Source organism: Pyrus communis, chromosome 10 (assembly GCF_041283825.1).
Source record: "Pyrus communis isolate YQ-2024b chromosome 10, ASM4128382v1, whole genome shotgun sequence".
Lineage (NCBI taxonomy): Eukaryota > Viridiplantae > Streptophyta > Magnoliopsida > Rosales > Rosaceae > Pyrus > Pyrus communis.
In genome coordinates, this window is record NC_142574.1 from 27,651,017 (window position 1) to 27,671,004 (window position 19,988).

The following is a 19,988-nucleotide window of genomic DNA, read 5'->3' on the forward strand; positions in this document are numbered from 1 at the left end:
AAAAAAAAAAAAAAAAAATTATTCTCAACCACAATGTCACATGCTAAACCAAATAGTTCTAAATAATTTTAAGCATATGATTTATTATATTAAATCTTTACATAAACAAATGAGATTTTTGAAAGTTCATCCAAAATGTATGTTTAACTTTTTGTTACTGTTTCACTCCAACACATTCTTTGTCCATCTCAAACTAACATGCATATTAGCATTTTACAGTCTTATCATTCTGACAAAGTTTTTTTCTCCTGCTGGATAGCTGCCCCTTTCTCTTTTTACAGTATCGTAGATGGATGGAAGAAGGGAAGTTACAAATACCCCTTCCTCTCTTCACAGCCTCGTAAACAGATGGAAGAAGGAAGTTACAGAATGAGACAAGAAGTGGAGAGCGAGCTGTTATTAAAATATTATGAACGTGATAATTATCATAAAAATTTTCATGTTAATTCCATACAAATCAGTACTATAGCACTGAAGATGAAATATAGAGTCGAAAACATTCATTTTCTTGCCATGTATATTGAAAAACCTCAGAAATATCACAATAAAGTAAACAATACTGATAAAAATTGAACAAAGCATAAGGAGCAATTGGATATAAATCAAGATTGATATCAAAGAATTTCATACAAGACCACTCAATTTCATGGAGACTTTAGTATACACTTCTACAAATAAGTATAAACTGAGGAATGATATGAAATATCATAAGCCAATTTAATTCCACATGGAAAAACATCTAAAATTTTGCTTGAAGATCCCTAATTACGGATTGTTCCGCTTGTAAAGACTTGGCCAAAACATCCTCGGAAATAGCAGGATTGGACCCAAAAACAACATTGGCAATGGTGTTGACTCCAGGGTTTTGGCTGCTCAAGGAAGATAGAGAAATGGCAGTTCCCGAACCCAGGTTTTGCTGATAGTGAACTAGTCCAACAGGGAAAACAAACACATCACCCTTCTTAAGGACCTTGGAGATGAGCTTGTTCTCGGGGTTCGAGGTCACAAACCCAACATTGAGCTTGCCTTTCAAGACCGTCAGAATCTCGGTGGCGCGAGGATGGGTGTGGGGAGGGATAACACCCATTGGTGCGTAGTCAATGCGAGCGAGTGAGATGCCGAGGGTGTTGAGTCCTGGAATCTGAGCCACATTGACAGGGGTGACTTTTCCACCAACAGGGTTTGAGGTGTTGCCTGGGATGTGGAGTCCGCTGAAGAAGAAATGCTCAGCTGTTGCTAGCTTGGAGTCCAAGCAAGGTAACCCATTAACTCTCGTTACTGTTACAATTTACAAACCAACACAAAAAGTTAAGCCATTGTGAAATTAAAGCTTATCTTAACATAATTAAACATTTCGACATGAACCTGAGCTAGTAGCGTCAGCAACACAGAAATCCTGCAATGGACTAGGCTCAAAAGCAATGACCAGAGAACATGTCATGGCCAGGAAGGTAGTTAACAGCAAGATTTGGTTTGCCATCTTAATTTTTCAGCTTCTTGTACGAGACTGTAATTCCAGTTCTTGCAAATATGGAAAATGGAAAGGATTCAGAGAGATGTGAAGCAATTGTTGGATGGACTTGGTTATTTATAGACAAGGTAGAATTAGTGATGGCCTTCAATGAAGAACAACCATACAAAGAAAACGCGGCCGGCCGCCCAGCCGGCCTTGCATTCTAGACACCGGAAGACTGAGGAGCTTTGAGTTAAAGCAAAATGTAAACATGTACATCCACTAAATCCAAATTTGTTCATAGATAATCCTTTGTTCATTTTCTACTCCTTGTTAATGTGATGTGCGTTTAGAAAACTTCATGGATATGTTAAACATATCAAGCCAACATCTGGGTCTAATTTATACCATATTTTAAGAAACCGTGTAAAGAATCTGTAATTTTAAAAAAAAAAAAAAATTTTTAAAAAAAAAAAATCAATAACTAAACCATGGAAAATCTTAAACTCAAATTACAACTAATTAAACAACTAATTAAAGGCGCTGCCGTGTTTTTGTTCCAGCATCCTGCTCCGGCTGGAGCTGATATGGTCAGATTATCAGTCATATATTTGCCGACTTGCAACTTCTGGTCAGTTTATTTCTAAGACTAAGTCTTTGTGGGAGAAGGAAGAATGTAAATTATGTTGTCATTTTTCTTTCCGTTGGCGCAATCGGGTAGTTGGTTGTCCGACGGAGTAGGGCAAACATAAAGGCGGGAAGGGGATCGGAGTTGTACAGGAAATTACTTAAAAGAATTTGAGATGAGAATAAGTAATGCATTGTGCACCTGAACAGCCGCAAATTTTTTAAGATGTTCTAAATCTGCAATATAGGAAGATCATCTCCCGGAGGTAGGGATCCCCGCCTTCAAAACCAGGTTCTCAGTCAGAAGATCCACCGAATCCAGTTCCATGTCAAAATAAACCACCATTTCATTGGTTCGGAAATGCTGCATAAATATCTCAGTTCGTCAAATAGCAGACCTTGGCCTATCTCTGCTGTTCCATTCCCATATAACTTGGTAAGGTTGTTCCAAACCTGAAACCTCTAGAAAAGCAACTTCTTTAGTTGCGAGTTCATGTCTAAAGACAGCAATCTGGGAAGCAAAACCTGGTTCTGTATCACCGGAACCCCCAACTCCACTGAACTCAACACTGTAATTGTGCCTCGCAGCCAATTCAGTTGCCCAGCAATTGAACTGCTCTCTTGTCCACTCGAACTTGTGGCCATGGTTACGAAATTTACGTTGTGCTTGACTTTTGTACTCTTGGTCATCTTCTTGGCTTGACAAATTGGATTTCTGGAGTATCACTTTGTATTCATAGTTTGGAGTGGAGACAATAAGAACCCTTGGACGAAATAAACTTAGTACCACGTTTCCAAACTCAGATGCTTGATCTTCCTCCATATGCTCTATTACCTATGATTTCCAATCAGAGTAAGCAACATCATAAACCAATTACAGTACAACGAGGGCACTTCATTTCTGTGCAAACAGGAATATTTACAGGTTTTATGTGGCAGAACTTTCTAAAGACGGGTTTAAAACAAAAATATGTTAGAAATTACCTCTAAGCAAGTGCCAATATCAAATCCACTCAACCGGGAATCAAAATTTGTAATCGAACCATCATAAAGAATTGCAGATTTCATGGCTGACGTACTGGCATCTGAATTTGAGTTTAACTTGGAATGACGTATATCTGCAATATTAGCAGAAAATTAAGATTCATGGCCAAGGCAAGTGTTTAACTAAACAAACTTTATGGGAACAACATCTCAATCAGCACACTTACACACAAGGAAGAAACAGTTCTATTTCGTTTCCTGTACCCACCATGACCAAGCAATCAAGCATACACACGGATAAGGTTCATCCAAACAAAGGATTTTTTAAAATTAGATAAAACCACTATTAATCCTCGCAACCATAAATTAGAACAAACTCTGTCTTAACAAAGTGTATCACATGTCTACTGGCAAGGCAAGATGTCACCCACTGAGTTTTCTGGTGGCAAAATCACCAGCTACTAATTATATGTGTAGGACCCGGAATATCTATACATCATTTCTTCCTGTAAATGTTTTAATTAAAAGATAATAGCAGGAAAAAAAATCAGATATATACACAAAATGAAAAAATCAGTAGTTGAATTATGATACAGACCTTTGCCGCACGGGCAAGACTCTTTTGTGAAATATAACACCAGCAATTTTTTCCAGAGAAGTTGGATAGTTTAGTAAAGAATCCAACAAACTACCAGAGCCACATCCAAAGTCAACCTGCACCAATTACAAAGGACGTGAAACTTAATGTCATATAAAAAGGGGTAAACTTTTTCGGCTTGATAAACTGTGTAAAGCCAGAAGATGATAAAAACTCATTTACCAAAGTAGTTGCACAAGATTTTTTGATGCTTTGCACTGCATATTCCACACGCTGTTTTGAAAGTGGAGGGCTGAAAAAAGCCTGCTCCATTGTATCCTCCAGTGGTTCGGTTACCCCCAACAAAGTTATAGTGTACTCCAAATAGCAGGTTTCTGAAGACAAAAACGAAAGCATTCAAGCAGAATTGTCAGCTGCAGCAAAACCCAACTCTTGAGGTGGCAAATCCATACTGAAGAAAGCCGATTGACCAACAGTCATTTGTGTGATAACTGACTAGAGATGTGGAATCACTGCTCCAGATGCTACTTTCCAAAAGTTCTTTCATATGTTTTCCTTCAGTCACCAAAGAAACAGAATAACTCGCACATGCTAAGGACCCAATAGATGGAAAAACACCAGAATCCGGTCCTTCTATACTTAAAGAACGAAGTTCAATTCCAGGGAGAACAAATGACGCATTCAGAGTTGGAATACGCTAATTTGCCATCTTCGGTCTCTTTATGCCCAACATTATGAATATGTTGGCACACCATAAATGTTTTAATAAAGGTTTGGGAATCGAATCTAATGTTATGGCCATCAGCAGAAGCATTTAGTCCCTCTAAAGGCACAGTTGGATCCCCAAAATATGCATTTAACCATAACAGAACTTTCAAAGAAGCATTCTGGATAGCATCACTCTGCTTCTTAAAAGTCTCTTTTGGTGAGCACTCTAAAATAATATCCTCAAACTTGGAAATTATTTTTACTTCACATCTAAAACTACCTCCGGATTCAACCATCTCATTTACGCCAGCATCAACAACACAGCCATTTGCACATTGTGTCTCTTTCCCAGCCAAGTCTGTCACCTTTAACTTCTTGTGTGATATTGGTGACTCGGATGATTCTTCTAGAGTGCTTCGAGTAGTGAACATGGTACATTTATGGCTTCTTGAATGATATTGTGTGATAAGGATTACTTTTTCAACCCTCTTTTCTAAAGAACATGGTACATTTATGGCTTCAATTGAAAAGTATTCTCTGGAGTCTGATTGCTCCACAGATGATGACTCTATTATTTCAGGGGTGTATGGATTTTTCCTCCTGATCCAGAGCTCTTCCTCACAAGTAGCAAGCAGTCCAGATAATCTAGCAGCAGCCCTCATAACATATGATATAACCAAGAAACGATTTGACTCCACCTCAGGATCAATGGATTTACACATATTACAAAGTCCTGCATCAAAGACGGCAATGACAGAAGCAGGAATCTGACCAGAAAGGTCACCTTCTCTCTGCAAAGCTGCTCTGAAGTGACCACTCAGAGGATGAAGAGATGGAAGAAACTACAACAGTGAAACATAAGAGAAAATGTGAAAATAAACTCAAATCGGCTTCAAGAATATCTCAGAAACTTATTTCCTAAAGCAATCCAGGTCAAGATAAAACACATCAAGACAATTCCTTCCATCTCCACAAAGTCGAAGCAAATTGAGTCCTTGAAAAAAAAATTACAAGTAAAGAAGAAAGTGAAAGATAGAGAGAGGTTAGAGAGTAATTTACTGAATAAGCACAAGAATTTAAGCATGAGTTACTACAGATAGATTTAGGAACAAAGTTTCAACGTACATATATGTTAATGCATACGGTTGGAGCATGACTGATATAATCAGCAGAAGGGGCTTTCAAAGCTCTCAAATTGAAAGAGATAACAGGGATGCTAGGTCCAAGAAAAAGTTTACACTCTTGTCCAATTGAGAAAGGTAACCATCATATGCTTTTTGCAAAATTAAATGTACACACTTATATGTTGCAGAACATGTATTAACTGTTTACCAACCTCGTCTTCCAAGTGATAACCGTCGGCTCTCTAGTGGTCTACTCTCTAGTAATCGATTCTAGTGGTTAGCTCTTCAGAAGACCATCTTCGAGCGGTTAGCACCACGAATGAGCACCTTGGAAGACCACTTGGTATTGGTATGGTATCACCATTTACTCCAATTGGCAAGCACTCCGAAAAGATCACCTCTCTCAAGTGCTCTGAGGACGACGGCATCCCTGTGCGCTTTTTATAGACTACCATTAAATGAAGACCCTTTGACTATTTGACTAAGACTAGATATTTGTTAGTCTCTAGTATTTGTTGAGCTTTAGATATTTATTAAGTGTTTATTAAGTGGTTTACATGAGGCCACGTCATCTTGTAAATGTGGGTAGCCCCTTGCCACATACATGACCTTTTGGTGAAAGGTCTCTCTCCTTTCCTATTCTCATCCACGTACCTCCCCTCCTCTTACATTTTACTTTTTGTCTTATCGTATTTACAAAAAAATCAATATAAAATGTTGACGTGACTTAACCGTAACCGTTCAAGCATGAGGAGAGAGAAATTAGGAGATGAGAGAATCATCCCCCATATAAAAGGGCTATCAAGTAGAAGAAGGGGTTGCACCCTTCTACCTCACCAAGACTCCTAAGCCTAGTTTACTACAGCGGACCACCCCCATTTATGGATGAACTTCTGTACATCCTCGTGTTTACTCTAGCATCCCTTAAAGTTAACTCCCAGTTTTGAGCGTTAACAACGTGGGTCGCAAGTCCTGATAGACTCGGTTTGGAAGCGAGTCTGGCTACGTGGCCAAGTCACAGTTCTTTACACATGGTGATACCCGATTGGTTGAAATTGACGTCCCGCCACACCTGGCTTTCGGAACAAGTGTCGTTAGACTCGTCACGCCGTCAGCATATGCCTCGCCTCCGAATATCAACCTTAGATCATATGGTGCGTGCGATCAAGAATTCCTCTTCAATTTGATTCGAGTAGTTTAGAATATCGTATTAAACTACATATAAACGACTTGGGGCAATGTATGTTAACTTGAAACGGCCAGTGCTGGTGGATCGTCGTGGAAGCGATACAGAGCTAAACAGAAATTTGCATCCCTTGAAATATAATACATTTCCAATTTTCCAGTGGTTAGTTCAATTAGCTGATCACACTAGAAAAACCAAACGACGTACAAAAAGGGAGGCCAATGAGATATTAAAACTTCCCTCCCACAAACAAGCTAACTTCAAACTATATGGAGGAGAGATCCTCATAGATGTTCTTAATACCTGGCCTCTCCCCAACACTTCTTAAACATCGTAACGATATTCCAAGGACCTCCTTCATTCCCTTCTCTGTTGCTGGCATTCCCATTTCCGGCACCAATGCAGCATCAAAACATTCAGAGCCGCGCCCTTCTGATACCCTCAGCCGGACCCAGTCTGTCAAATCAACCCCACTTCCTTCACCTGAAATCACATCGCCCGCACACCTTCCAGTTAAGAGTTCCAGCATTACCACTCCAAAGGCGTAAATGTCTGACTTGAAGGAGGGAAGCGGCTTCTTGGAAGCAGCCAACTCTGGTGCACGGTAACCCAAGACACCAGCATCAAGAATCTGTTCAATGGTGCCAGCTTGTGTCATGAGGCGGTGGAGGCAGTAATCAGCAACACGGGCATTCAGGTCTGGCCCGTCCAACAAAATATTTGATGCTTTGAGGTTACCGTGTGGAACAGCACGGTCAAAATGGAGATAGTTCAGACCACGTGCAACGTCAACTGCAATTTTGAGCCTTTGGGCCCAGGTCAGTTGTGGACCCTTTCTTCCTGGTCGATCTGAAAATAGTTTAGGCTCATTAGAAATGCAAAGGGAAGTTACCTAAATACAAACACGCGCACAGATAGATACGTGGGATAAAGATCATAATACACGTCTGCATTCTTTAAGAGGAATGTATTTGATCAGTGCAAGATAAATAGGCCAAAGAGACTAATAGAAAACAGCTTACCATAAAGAAAGCTTGCAAGACTTCCAGGTGAGATATAATCGGAAAGAATGAGCTTCTCATGCTGTGTGGGGCCCCAATAGTACCCTTTCAAACCTACAACATTTGGATGCCTCATGTTCGCAAACTTTTTAGCCTCCTTAGCAAACTCGTTTTTCTGTTTCGCCACCCCTTCTCTCAACCACTTCACTGTCAAGAGCAACCCGTTATCAAGTGTTGCCCTGTAAGAAGTCCCATGGCTACTTCTTCCCAGAACTTCAGCAGGAGCCCTTGACAGCTCCTCGGGGGTCAATGCGATTGTGTCATCAAGAAAATGCAACTCACCGACCAATTTATCCGGCGACCTCACATCCAGTCTTGCAAGGTTTTCTGTAGTGACCGACTCTCCAGACTCTGGTGACCAAGAGAAATGGCTGTGCTTTGAAGGAGAAAAACCAGCTACAGCTGCAACTTTTTTGTCGGGGCTGACAATTTCAGATGATGATCCTTTTTGTGAAGCCATGAGATCCTCAGCTGAAGTTCCACGAACACCAGATTGAGTTGGTTGAGCATGCCTGTGGATGTCTTTGCTTGTGGTATGCTCTGACGGGATTCTTCTTGACATGCGGATGTAGTGTACGAAGAGAGCAAGCAGAAGAAGAATGAAGACGGCAACCACACATGAAACTATAATGATTACTTTGACCATTGTGCTGATTGGTCTCCTCTTTGAACTTTCATTTTCAGTACCATTGGATCCCGGAGGACCATTTGGAAATTGTAAACGTGCATTCCCTGGGAAGAAGGAAGATCTTGGAAACTTTCTCAGATTTTCCGGGACATCTCCAGAAAGATCATTGTATGAAGCATTAAAACTTTCAAGACTAGTAGGCAAGTTGTTCGGCAAAGGACCTGTAAAATGATTCTGTGATATGTCGAATGAACTTAATGTGCTGATGTTGGTGACTGAAGTTGGAAGGGAGCCAGAAAAATTATTTCTAGCAACATTGAATACTTTAAGTCCCTTCAATGAACCAAAATGATCAGGAAAATAGCCACTAAGCTGGTTCTGAGAAAGATCAAGAACCTGAAGATTAGACTCACTTGACACAGGAGATGAGATATTAATAGACCCGGTGAGAAGATTATCACGAAGGTGAAGTTCTTGTAAAGTGGGCATTGCTAGCAATTCGGCTAGAATTGTTCCATCGAGATGATTGGAACTGAGATCAAGCACACTAATCTTTGGATACTGTGTTATAACACTTGCTATAGAACTATGAAGGGTGTTATGGGAGAGGTTGAGATAATTTAAACGCAAGAACTGTGGGGTAACATCAGGGATGGGTCCTGTCAAACGATTTTGACTCAGATCAAGATATTCGATGTTCCCCCATTTCACCATCCTGGTTAAGTTTCCTTCAAATTTGTTATTCGATAGATCAAGCACAGCACAACTTCCGGTCAGCAAGGGTAACTCACCAGTTAGCCCATTTGAGGAGAGATTGAGGAAACGCAAATTTGTTGACGTAATCATATTTATTGGCCCTGAGAGATGAACTTAGATGTGAGAGGCAAACTAAAACACACTAAACACACATGACTAAAGTAGAGGCCACAAAAACATATTTGTAACAAACGCAAAACGTAGTATGTAGATAGAAGTACCTGAGAGATTGTTGCCGCTCAAATCTAATTCACTAACAACCAGAGAATCACCTTTTAAAAGACCATTAGGAATATCTCCAGTAAATCTGTTGTTGCTCAGCTTGAGGACTTCGAGGTCATACACGAAATTAAATCCAGGCAATTCCCCTGACAACTGGTTATAGCTGAGATCCAACACCTTCAAGTTTTCAAACATCTGTAGCTCACCGCTGCTTACCAGGGACCCATTGAGCTGATTGTGGCTAAGATTCAAGTACTTTATAGTCTCCGAAAGGCGAGGCAGAAATTTCTGCTGTTGTGAACTGGAACTAACAAACATATTGCCACTCAAATCAACATGAGTGACCTCAGATAGCATCAAAAATTCCAGATCCATATTACCATCAAGCATGTTGCCATGCAAGTCAAGCACGTCAAGACTTGAAATTAGCTCAAACCCCTTTGGTATTTGCCTGGTAAATCCGTTCAATGACAGATTTAGAGACACCAGTTTAGGCAGCTTTGTCAATGCTGCTGGCAGTGGCCCGGACAAGGAGTTGCGACTTAAGTCCAATGACTGAACTGAGGAAAGGCCTGAAATTGAATCTGGAATAGAGCCTGAGAAGTTGTTACCAGCTAATGAGAGGTTCCTTAAGCTCCCTAACCTACCAATCCCAGGCGGTAAAGGTGAAGAAAATAAATTGTTGGACAGGTCAAGAAACTCAAGGCTTTTGAAGTCAGCTATGTTGCCGGGAAACTTCCCCATTATCGAATTGTTGGCCATGGAAAGTCTCACAAGCTTCGTCAGATTCGCAAACACGCTCAAGTCCACATCCGCGGAGAGACTCAAATTATCAAGGACAACTCCGGCAACATTTCCGCCATTACACACGACTCCATTCCAAGAAGAAGGGCAGCCATCAAAGTCAATGGACTCGTCATTCCAAGAATTGAGAACATAGCCAGTGGGATCATGCTTGATACCCTTCTTGAACTCCAGCAGCGCCAAAATATCCTGCGAAGGGAGCTGCCCCATGGCAGAAATAAACAGAAGGGACACCACAAAAAGCCAACGGAGCATACTTGGCCTATATCAATGGCTTAACCCAGTTGAAATGAAAGCTCAAGTTAGAACAAGAAGTAAACTTTAAGCCTCAACAACGAACAAATTCAAGCAGGAAAACCAAACCAATATTCCAACACCAACTAAAGCACAACGCAGAACCCTTGCTTTCGATTTCGAATATAACGAGAAATAGCTATCAATTTTGTGAACAAATGGGGGGGCTTTTGAGCTCTCAAATTCAGAGTACAAGAAAATTTTCAGACTTTTTGCAACCACGACAGTTGGAATCAAACATGCAATCAGAACCCCCAAATGCTCATTAAAATAACACCTTTTTCCTAAGAAAAAGGCCAAACCTTCGAACTTTGAAGAGCTTCAAAGAACCCAGATTCTCCTTCTCAAAGAACAACAAAAATGATTTCACCAACACAGCACAGCATCAAGTTACACAGACTGAAAGCAGTAAATCCCAGAAACAAGCAGCAAAAACTGAGTCACTTTTAGAGATCCAGAAACATTTTCCTGCTAAAAGATCCCGAACTTAGCAACAATGTAGCACTGTAAAAACTATTTTTCTACAAAGATTCAAGCTTTGAAGCAAAACCCAGAATTTGAAACTGCTAAAAAATTAGAGATGGGATGTAAAGGCCTTACCTTTTCCACATTGCTTCTTCACAGACCTAACAGTTCAACCAGCTACAGAAAACCCATGAACAAAAACTAGAAGTGGGTCTTTAAAATATAAGCCAAACTGCAATAAATCAAGGGACCCAGAAGAAATATACCCACAAAAACCCTGTTAAAAAAAAGTACTTTTGGACTTTTCTTAACTGTCCAGAAACTTTGCTCCTTTTTTAATGAAAGTAAAGAAAGGCAGTACCAAGAGATGCATGTGGAGACGCTAAAGAAAAAAACCAAAGAGGTTCTGTGGCATCGGGGGATTAAACAAAAACCCTAAAAAAACCCTAGCCTTTGTGCCCTTTGGGGTTTAACTTCTTTTAATAGTAGCAATTGGAAAGTAAGCGGGAAAATATGAGGGCTTTTTTTATAGAAAAATTAATGAAAAATGTTTGAAAATTTTGAATTTTAACAATAAAGATAAAATAAAAAATAAAATGAATAGTATTAAAATTAATTTTTTAATGTACAAATATAATTTTTCATTAAAATAAGTAATATCAGAAATTTCTTGTTAAAAAATTTTTTTATTAGGATAATACTAGAGGATTACCCGCCAAAACAGGGGACGGAATCTCTCACTTTCCTAGTGGACGTCAAAAGAATTTATGAAATCCAGTTTAAGATTTAGGTTTCACTTTTTGGGGGACTTAAAAATGTCTGAAAAATTAATGGCACGGAGGATCGTGAGGCCAGTGCCAGGTAGGACTGAGTGTGGGCTCCGCCACTGCCCCTTTGACGAGGGTTCTTCACTCCTTTCAAGTTCCCATAAGACCAAAGAGGCGGAGTAGGTGGATGCATAATGATATGTTGTGGCAGTGGGACCCTGAAGCAAACCAGCAGGACCATTGTGGTAATGACACGTGGGAATGATATGTAGGGAAGCTAGACACACGTGACCTGCCTGATAGACTTGGATTACATTTGCGGGGGTGATTGGAGAGGATACCATTAATTAGGGATGAGTTCGGTTTCATTAAGTTTGGGTTTTTGTCAAAATCGAAATCAAACAAAAACTAAGGTTCGGTTCGGTTCAATTCAATTTTTTTTTAGTTCCTTTTTTATTCAATTTGATTTTGTTCGGTTCGGTTTTGGTTTTTTATTTTATTTTATAAAACTTAACCTTTATTTAATGAAAATTTTAATGACAAACTTTCGGCACTATTCATTTTACTCTTTATTTTGTTCTTATCGTTAAAACTCAAAGTTTTCAAGCATTTTTCATTAATTTTCCTTTATTTAATATTGTAATTTGGAAAGAGGCTTGCATTGGTGGACTAATAATAAGAAAACGGGGAAAGTGAAATGTGGGAAGGTAGTTGTATATATACAAGATCATATAAATCAATCATATTCTATCAACAACCTCAATTGCAAAGAAAAATTATCACCGTATCCACCTCAAAAAACAAACAAATAGAGAAGCTCTTTCAGGTTTCAGTCTTCCAAAACTTTTCTTTATAACCAATGAAACATCCTCCCTAATTGAACAAGTATACTCCTTGAAAAAAACCCTAGGTTAGTTTCAAACTTGGCAACAAAGTTTCACAAAAGAAACATCATGGGCATACATTCATGAAGTGTAAAGGGATTCGGTTTGATTCTGTTTGGTCCGGTTTTTTAACCTCCAAAATTGAAATCAAACCAATAAGGTTCGGTTCGGTTCATTTTAGTTTTTTCTTTTTCGATTCTTTTTTTTTTTTTTCAGTGCTCAGTCTGGTTTTTTTTTTTGGTTTTCAATTTTTTGAACCCACCCCTACCATTAAGTACCCTGGCTCTTGGGCCTTTTGGTCATGACTCATGGTGTTGGAGTCATTGTTCTAAAAATTATTGCATAGACCTATTTAGCCATCCACTTAGCCGCCTTGATTTGCTGAAGTATCTGCCTAAGTCGCAACTTTCACATATACAAAAAATAGATAACTTTTATTTTATTTAATAAATTGTAAGAGACTTGTTGAATATTTGGATGAACACTCATTATATGCTTAGTATCCTACCCACCACCCAATTTGCGCCTAACGACTTGTATAATCTTGGTATTTTATATTTTATGTAACCTTCTATTTTGTATTTTACATTTTCCAAATTTCCTATACAAGTATACATTTTTTAATAGGCACTTATTTATGTGATATATAATAAATATAATAAATTTAAGTCAAATCCGTCTAGTCCATCTAGGGGCCTAGGCGCTAACTTCCAGTCTGCCGTCCAACTGACACCTAGCATTTTTTAGAACATTGGTTGGAGCGGAATTGTCTTTTAAAGGATTAGTTATCTTGCAAGAATGCTGGTATTTGTTGTGTTTGGGGGGGGGGAAGAGATTTGATCCTACAATCAACAATAAAAAATTATTGTAACTTTCAAAGGTTTTCATTAACTTTTCTACTTTTGATTGTAGGATCAAATTTTAAAGACCATGATTATTTGATACCTAAGCTCTGAATGTATAGATCTGGAGAGAATCTCTTCCCGTATGAGGGGATCACCAAACATAGGTGATAAAGCCAATCCAATTTCACTACTAATGCTAACTATCAAACGAGAACTTAGATTAACACGTATGGAAATAACAAAAAGGGATGAGGAGGAAAAGAAGCTCAACTCCCTAAAAGGAATTGGGAAACCTCAGTGCTCGGCCAAAAAGCACACCCTTTATGCTGCTAGTGGGAACGGGTTGGTAACCAACACCTTTATATGATATCAACTTTCACATTTTGTCATGCACTATCCTCCTGCAGTTGTTTGTCTCTTGATTTCTCGTTAATTTAAATCACGCGGATACAAACAAGATCAAGGGGCCGAAGAGGACCAGAAAATACTTCCTTGCCACAATTTTACCATCCCCTCTTCCTTCTCATCAAGAAAGAGGGGCAATGGAACCGGGACACGGAAGTCTCTCCTCTAGGTCGCGGGTGTTTGGTACCACTGTTCAACAAAGGTTTTACCCTCCCCAATCCCAATTCTACGAGCTTGGCAGTCGGCAGCAACTCAATGTCCTCATGGAGGGGTGTAACTTGGATAATTGGATTGTTGCAATTGATGTAAAAGATAAGGGGGAGTAAAAGGAAATCAAATTTAGAATCTGGATGGACAGGGAATTTCAGATATATCATGTATTTATATATTTGCTCTCCACAGTCTACATTCAACTTCCCAACAAATATCAGAGTGGCAACTGAACTAGCCGAACAAAAATTTAGCCCCGAAGCGAAGATACAAAACACAACACGCTACCGCTTGTTTCGCCATTTTCACGATGCAAGTGTACAATCGTATGAATGACATCGAAATGCATTCTCAGAATTAGCAAATTAAGATTATATGCTGTGCTGGCGATGATGCTCACTTCTTCCCACCCCCAGAAACATTAAACTTGAAGAAGATGACGTCTGCGTCTTGGACCACGTATGTCTTCCCCTCCTGTCTGTACTTACCAGCAGCCTAAGCAGAGAAATTACATGAAATTAACTAGCAAAGTTAAATCCATGACAATTCCTCACCTGGTAGAGCAAATAGCTGTGCCGAAACAGCAGAAACTAATTCCTTATATAATGCAAAGCCATGGGTGCTAAAAGCCATTGGGTGAGCAACGACTGGCTATCTAGGGATTATGAATCATAGGAATACGATCCTACGATTTGCATGTCATGAAAGCAATGATATGATGAGAATTATATTTAAAGCCTACAAGACATTGTTCAGAACGTAGCCCATACCTTAACAGCTGGCTCACTTCCGAGTTCCTTCAGATCATCAAATTTCATCACCTGCCAATCAAGAAAGAATCCCAGTCAATGAACTTGAGGGATCTGGTACATCCTCTATTCCGAACAGGTAGGAGCACTTTAGTAATGATAACAGAGAAGCAGTAATATAATGGCGACAGCAATCATAGCATACAGGAATGTTGTGGTCCTCTTACAGCAACATGATAACGGTTATAGAATAATAAATAGTTATTTTCATGATTATTCCAATTGAAAATAGTTGTAGACACGTTAATATGATTCTTGTAATAAATTTGTTACAGTGCCAGACTACTAGTATCACCTTTATTAACCACAGTTACCATACAATAAAAAACTCGACTCATCAAGGCCACACCAAACAGGCACTAACGATGCTCCAAGCCTTCAACATAGGTCCACATATATATATATAGCACTATATGAGGTTGCTATTATACGACCAAAAGAATTATAACAGTTGCTATCGCCTGTTGGAAATTATTTTCTCTCAAGGAATAATGTTTGTTGATACATACTGATATTTCAGAAAAGAAATGAAATAGATGACAAAGGGAAGGTGATAGCTCTTTAAAAGCAAGAAAGAAAAGAATGGAAAATGTAAAGTAAATACTACATTCACGCTAAATATAATATTTTTTATCCATATGACAACCTTCTAAATTTTTCTCTCTTCAATTTCTTTTTCATGCATAGTTTTGAACAGAAAAATCATTCACCAATGCCATTTTTCTTTTAATTTTGACTGCACGTGTAGAGAGCCAAGCCATCTCTTGTATTTGTATATCATAGATTAGAGCTAAAAAATATTAATAAAGAAGAATTATTGCCAGACAAGATTTAATATGAGCAAGAAATAACCTCAGCACAGATGAACCCTCTCTCGAAATCAGTGTGGATGGCCCCTGCAGCTTGAGGAGCTTTTGTCTGCCGCCTAATTTGCCAGCACTTAACCTGCCAAATGCGATAGTAGTTGATAGACTCAGATCAAGTACATGTAAAAACAGCTAATCAAAAAGAGTAACCCTAGACAAGTGGCATCAAGTTTAACTTCAAAAGAATAGTAATGAGAACGAATATTAGAAAATTTTACCTCATCTGGACCAGCCGTGAAAAAGTATATGAGATTAATCGCTGAAAATCCAGTCTTTATGATCTTTGTAAGGGCACTGTAGAAGATTTGAACCAGTCAGCATACAAATTACATACTACATATCCACTCTGTTCCTACGCTACAAGATCCTAAGGACTTATTGCCGATGCAGAAAGACATTAAGGGACTCTTAACAACAAATAATCAAACTGAATCTGACAATTACTCAGGAGAATCAGAGTAAAAGTAGCCAATAAAAGATTGGCAACGTCCCCCTAACATGGACAGTTTAACATAAACTTGCAGAAAAAAAAAGTAGCAGTGTGTGCCAGTGTTTCTCTGCATTGAAATAAATATAATTTTCTTCCAAGAAATAAAACACATTAGCTACTAGTCCTTACTAAAATAATGAAAGATTTAAACCATATGCTAGCATTCATTCACTCATCCATTGACACAACACATTAAAGGTTGAACTAACCTTTGCACGTTGTTCTGCTCGCAATACTTTGCTGCTTCTTCAGGTGGCAAATCAGTGAGATTCCTTTCTAACGCACAGCTGAATGGAATAATTGGTTCAGCTCCATGTTCCTGCACCCTATGAAATGAAAAGGGCAATGTTACCTTCACCACATGATTGGTTTCAAGATGTAACATATTTAGGAAAATTAGAAGGAAAATGGTAAAATAAAGCCTAAGAAAGCTAATGTAATGCATACACTTTAAATCAATCTATGAAGCATCTATCTGTTTTAAGCTTTTCATAGCAAAAAGCCTAACCAACAGTATGAATCCCGTAGTAAACTGTGTGAAAATTGAAAAGGATGTGAACTGTAAACACACAAAAAAGTTGCACTTTCATGTATGAACATAACTACCTCCTGTGCACACACAGATAGACATGCACAAGGATGCAAACATACTGACAATGCATGCAGAAGCACGCAAATGCACAGAGCAAGAGAGAGTGGATGGAGAAAACAAATATCAGAAGGTTACCACGCATGGATCTTTGGCAAGAACTTGTTCTTTTTCCTCTGGTAATCTTTCTCATTCATGTTAACCTGTGGAAATATAGTTACAGATATCAAAAATCATCATCCACACCTAAAATAGCTAAAAGCGAGATCCAGAGCTTGAAATCCAGCTAAAAAAACATAAGCGCACAAAAAGGCTGGTAGCAAAACAATTTCTACAATCTGACAATCTAATTTTAGAATCAAAATGTACACAACTAGAATGGTGCTTTGCACATTTATACATGTTTCAGAAATTTTCTTTCGAGGAGTACATTACTATAATTATTAATTATTGTCTATTCAAATTTCTGAAAACAAGATAAAAATAACAAAAACTCTTTCTTCTAAATATTTTGTTAAATGTCCCACCACAGATTCTTCACTTGATTAATTCTAATATATTTTAAAAGAAAGCGTGATACGCTCATGGAAGAACAAGACATTAACGATTCCCACTGATTTTTCGAGGAGGTCAACATGCAGAAGATATACCAACGCTTCATTTTGTTTACAAGAAAAAAGAAATTATCGTTTACGTATGCTGATTTTAGAAAAACTGTGAAGTAGAAAATACTGAACATGGATGATAGATATAAACTGCAACATGCACAGAAAAATTACAAAGCCACCATGGTAAGGAGAATTTACCAAGTAAACAACAGGCTTGGCTGTCAGCAATTGAAAGGTATTCAGGATCTCAACTTCAGCAGCTTTCCAGTCCCCAAGACGGACATCTTTTCCATCCTCAAGCCATGCCTTGATCTTTAGATCCACGGTCATTGTTAAATATTAGTGAGTAATTGTAAATAAATATAAAACAATAATAAAATGCATGCTAGACCATTTTAGAGATGAAAGCATCATGAAAAGACAAAAAAATACTGATGATCCCTTTTACCCCACCTTGCTATGAAATAAAGTTAGTGTGGAAACATTCCAGTTGTGAAATGTAAGAAAGGAAACAACCTCATTTTTTTACATGATTTGTTTCTCATCTCCCTTCTACATTGTTATGACTAACTTTTCTAAATATATTATGTCATCCCAGCCATCATACCCATGCAAAACAAATGGGTAGAAACTAGAAGACGTATATTGTTCACAATGCCTCGGAGAAACTTAATTGATTGTCTCAGTTAAAGGAACTAAAATCATATGATTGTATATTAGACAAGATTATCTCATACACTCAAACCTTTTGGCACAACTCATGTTCAATCTTTAATGCCATCTCATTGCTTCTCTTCATGCTCTTTTCTAGATCTTCTATCCTCCTCTCAATGAATTCAATATCCTGCAAAACATAAGATGTAACTCTCTTAAAATTCAATATGGACAAATAAGTTAACTGCAAAGATAGACAACAACCAAGATGAGATCATAAGCAAATCAAATGATAGTTTTGAATATAGATCACATGCAACAATCAAGAATCAATCATAGTTAGAGAATTATTGACTATAAAGCTCACCTTTAGGCGTAATTCTGCGCTGATAATCTCCAAATCCCTCACAGGATCCACGGTATCATCAACATGGATGATATCCGGATCTTCAAATGCACCTAGAAAAAATGGTAAAAGAGAACAGTGAATTTCATAGTAGCATTACACTCATATAATATCACAAAAAGAAGAAAATTCCCGAAGAAAAAAAGAGACAGACCTCTCCAGATAATTCCCAATAAGATTGCAACACTAAAGAACGTAAATCAGAGTTTACGAATTGGCTGTAAGATAGAGGGAAATTTCTTGTTTCTAAAAACTAAAAGCGAAGATGGGCAACGTCTGGGCAAAATAAGTGATTTTGGAAGTCACAGAAGTGCTATAACTACTAATATAACAGTATTCAAGCATGAAGTACATCAAAGTTATAAACATCTTACGTAGAACGTGAAAAATGCCATCAACTGCACGGATATGGGATAAGAAACTGTTGCCCAACCCTTGTCCTTCATGGGCACCTCGAACAAGTCCAGCAATATCATGGATTTCCAAAAAAGCTGAGACCTGCATGCCAAGAAAAGTTCAAAAAAAAACATAAGAATTCTAGATGCATGAATAATAAACTCATACCAAATCAGAAAGCCAATGGCCTTGCGGAAAAAAAAAATCACAATTCATATTTACGACAGTAGATCAAGTGAGCGGACAAACCTCGCTTTTCGGCTTGTATAACTGGCAAAGCCAGTCAAATCGCTCATCGGGAACATGGACTCGGGCTTCATTGGGTTCAATTGTGCAGAAAGGGAAGTTCTCGGCAGGTATCGACAACTTTGTGAGAGTGTTAAACAGAGTGGATTTTCCAACATTCGGCAATCCAACCTAACCAGAAACAAAAGCTTAGATACAATCATTCCATGCACGATACTTCACCTTAAAAACAAATAAATTAATAATTTTTTGTTAATTTCAAGCTTTAAACTTCCATAGAAGGCATATTAACTACAACTAAACCCAAAAATTAGTATACGGATACGGAAATGACCCAATCAAATACGAAATTCCTTATAAATGAATCGAAATTACTAATAACCGCAGAGCACATGGATTCACTCCGATTCAGTACAATATTTCTCCAGCTCAGTTCCTAATTTTCTCGGGAAACAAACAGAAAATAACAAACGGGGAGAATCAGAGATTGTGAGCTTACGATGCCAATCTTGAGGTGAGAAGAGAATCGGCCGAGGATGGGTCGCTCGGCTGGTGCTTCCTTGGATTTTGCAGATTTCGGAGGCATTTTTGGATTCCGAGAGAGAGACGCAGACGACGGAGTGAGGGTTCTGAGAGTTTCTAGGGGTTTTGTACTGAGCGAGTAATGAGGTGGTTCAAGAAGGAGGAGAGTGAGAAATGTTTCAGCTATCAGTTCCGGGCTTTCTTACACCCAAACGGTTCGAACCCTAGTCCGAGCAGTTGGCACGCACTCGCGTTACCCCAACGCACCAACTAAATGTACTTTTGAGAAAATTATTTTTAAATTAATCACTAGTAAAAATCTAAATAAATTTTAAAAAATTATTTAAAGTGCTTTTTATGATAAATATATAACTGGTGTTT

At 38.4% G+C, this 19,988-nt stretch overlaps 3 protein-coding genes and 1 pseudogene across 7 annotated transcripts; all 4 read right to left on the reverse strand.

Annotated features, from left to right (window-relative positions):
• Window positions 1–583: 583 nt before the first annotated feature.
• LOC137730124 (putative germin-like protein 2-3) lies at window positions 584–2,420 on the reverse strand. 2 transcript variants are annotated; one of them, XM_088678603.1, is made up of 3 exons: window positions 2,283–2,420; window positions 1,366–1,507; window positions 584–1,278 (listed from the first exon to the last, which is right to left on the reverse strand). In XM_088678603.1, the coding sequence occupies exons 2-3, from the start codon at window positions 1,478–1,480 to the stop codon at window positions 740–742; spliced, it is 654 nt and encodes a 217-aa protein (XP_088534729.1). In that variant the 5' UTR covers window positions 1,481–1,507; window positions 2,283–2,420; the 3' UTR covers window positions 584–739. The 2 variants fall into 2 exon arrangements, with proteins under 2 accessions (XP_088534729.1, XP_068325289.2); XM_068469188.2 differs by having other exon boundaries at window positions 1,366–1,521; window positions 2,283–2,410.
• Window positions 2,226–5,752, reverse strand: LOC137728492 (small RNA 2'-O-methyltransferase-like; annotated as a pseudogene). The gene is made up of 5 exons (XR_015952657.1): window positions 5,707–5,752; window positions 3,885–5,212; window positions 3,659–3,778; window positions 3,065–3,198; window positions 2,226–2,915 (listed from the first exon to the last, which is right to left on the reverse strand). The product of XR_015952657.1 is annotated as a small RNA 2'-O-methyltransferase-like (transcript).
• A 1,038-nt stretch (window positions 5,753–6,790) lies between these two features.
• Window positions 6,791–11,365, reverse strand: LOC137729047 (LRR receptor-like serine/threonine-protein kinase GHR1). Of its 3 annotated transcripts, none has more exons than XM_088678606.1 (4): window positions 11,046–11,365; window positions 9,347–10,425; window positions 7,703–9,226; window positions 6,791–7,529 (listed from the first exon to the last, which is right to left on the reverse strand). In XM_088678606.1, exons 2-4 carry the CDS (start codon window positions 10,404–10,406, stop codon window positions 6,946–6,948), a joined length of 3,168 nt encoding a protein of 1,055 aa, XP_088534732.1. In that variant the 5' UTR covers window positions 10,407–10,425; window positions 11,046–11,365; the 3' UTR covers window positions 6,791–6,945. The 3 variants fall into 3 exon arrangements, with proteins under 3 accessions (XP_088534732.1, XP_088534730.1, XP_088534731.1); XM_088678604.1 differs by having other exon boundaries at window positions 9,347–10,913; window positions 11,046–11,172; XM_088678605.1 differs by having other exon boundaries at window positions 9,347–10,916; window positions 11,046–11,165.
• A 2,797-nt stretch (window positions 11,366–14,162) lies between these two features.
• On the reverse strand, window positions 14,163–19,870 carry LOC137727953 (obg-like ATPase 1). The gene is made up of 12 exons (XM_068466815.2): window positions 19,585–19,870; window positions 19,089–19,256; window positions 18,818–18,941; window positions 18,405–18,496; window positions 18,129–18,227; window positions 17,582–17,695; window positions 16,914–16,978; window positions 16,396–16,512; window positions 15,915–15,990; window positions 15,683–15,775; window positions 14,792–14,842; window positions 14,163–14,516 (listed from the first exon to the last, which is right to left on the reverse strand). Exons 1-12 carry the CDS (start codon window positions 19,669–19,671, stop codon window positions 14,418–14,420), a joined length of 1,185 nt encoding a protein of 394 aa, XP_068322916.2. The 5' UTR covers window positions 19,672–19,870; the 3' UTR covers window positions 14,163–14,417.
• Window positions 19,871–19,988: the final 118 nt, after the last annotated feature.

Coding starts and splice junctions, on each gene's coding strand:
- LOC137730124 (XM_088678603.1), bottom strand. CDS start 1,480: ATGGCAAACCAAATCTTGCTGTTAACTACCTTCCTGGCCATGACATGT. Junction 1,279..1,365: donor TGCTGACGCTACTAGCTCAG/GTTCATGTCGAA, acceptor AAATTGTAACAG/TAACGAGAGTTAATGGGTTA.
- LOC137729047 (XM_088678606.1), bottom strand. CDS start 10,406: ATGCTCCGTTGGCTTTTTGTGGTGTCCCTTCTGTTTATTTCTGCCATG. Junction 9,227..9,346: donor GAGCGGCAACAATCTCTCAG/GTACTTCTATCT, acceptor TTCATCTCTCAG/GGCCAATAAATATGATTACG. Junction 7,530..7,702: donor TCTTGCAAGCTTTCTTTATG/GTAAGCTGTTTT, acceptor AACTATTTTCAG/ATCGACCAGGAAGAAAGGGT.
- LOC137727953 (XM_068466815.2), bottom strand. CDS start 19,671: ATGCCTCCGAAATCTGCAAAATCCAAGGAAGCACCAGCCGAGCGACCC. Junction 18,942..19,088: donor TATACAAGCCGAAAAGCGAG/GTTTGTCCGCTC, acceptor CTTGGCATGCAG/GTCTCAGCTTTTTTGGAAAT. Junction 18,228..18,404: donor GCGCAGAATTACGCCTAAAG/GTGAGCTTTATA, acceptor TATGTTTTGCAG/GATATTGAATTCATTGAGAG.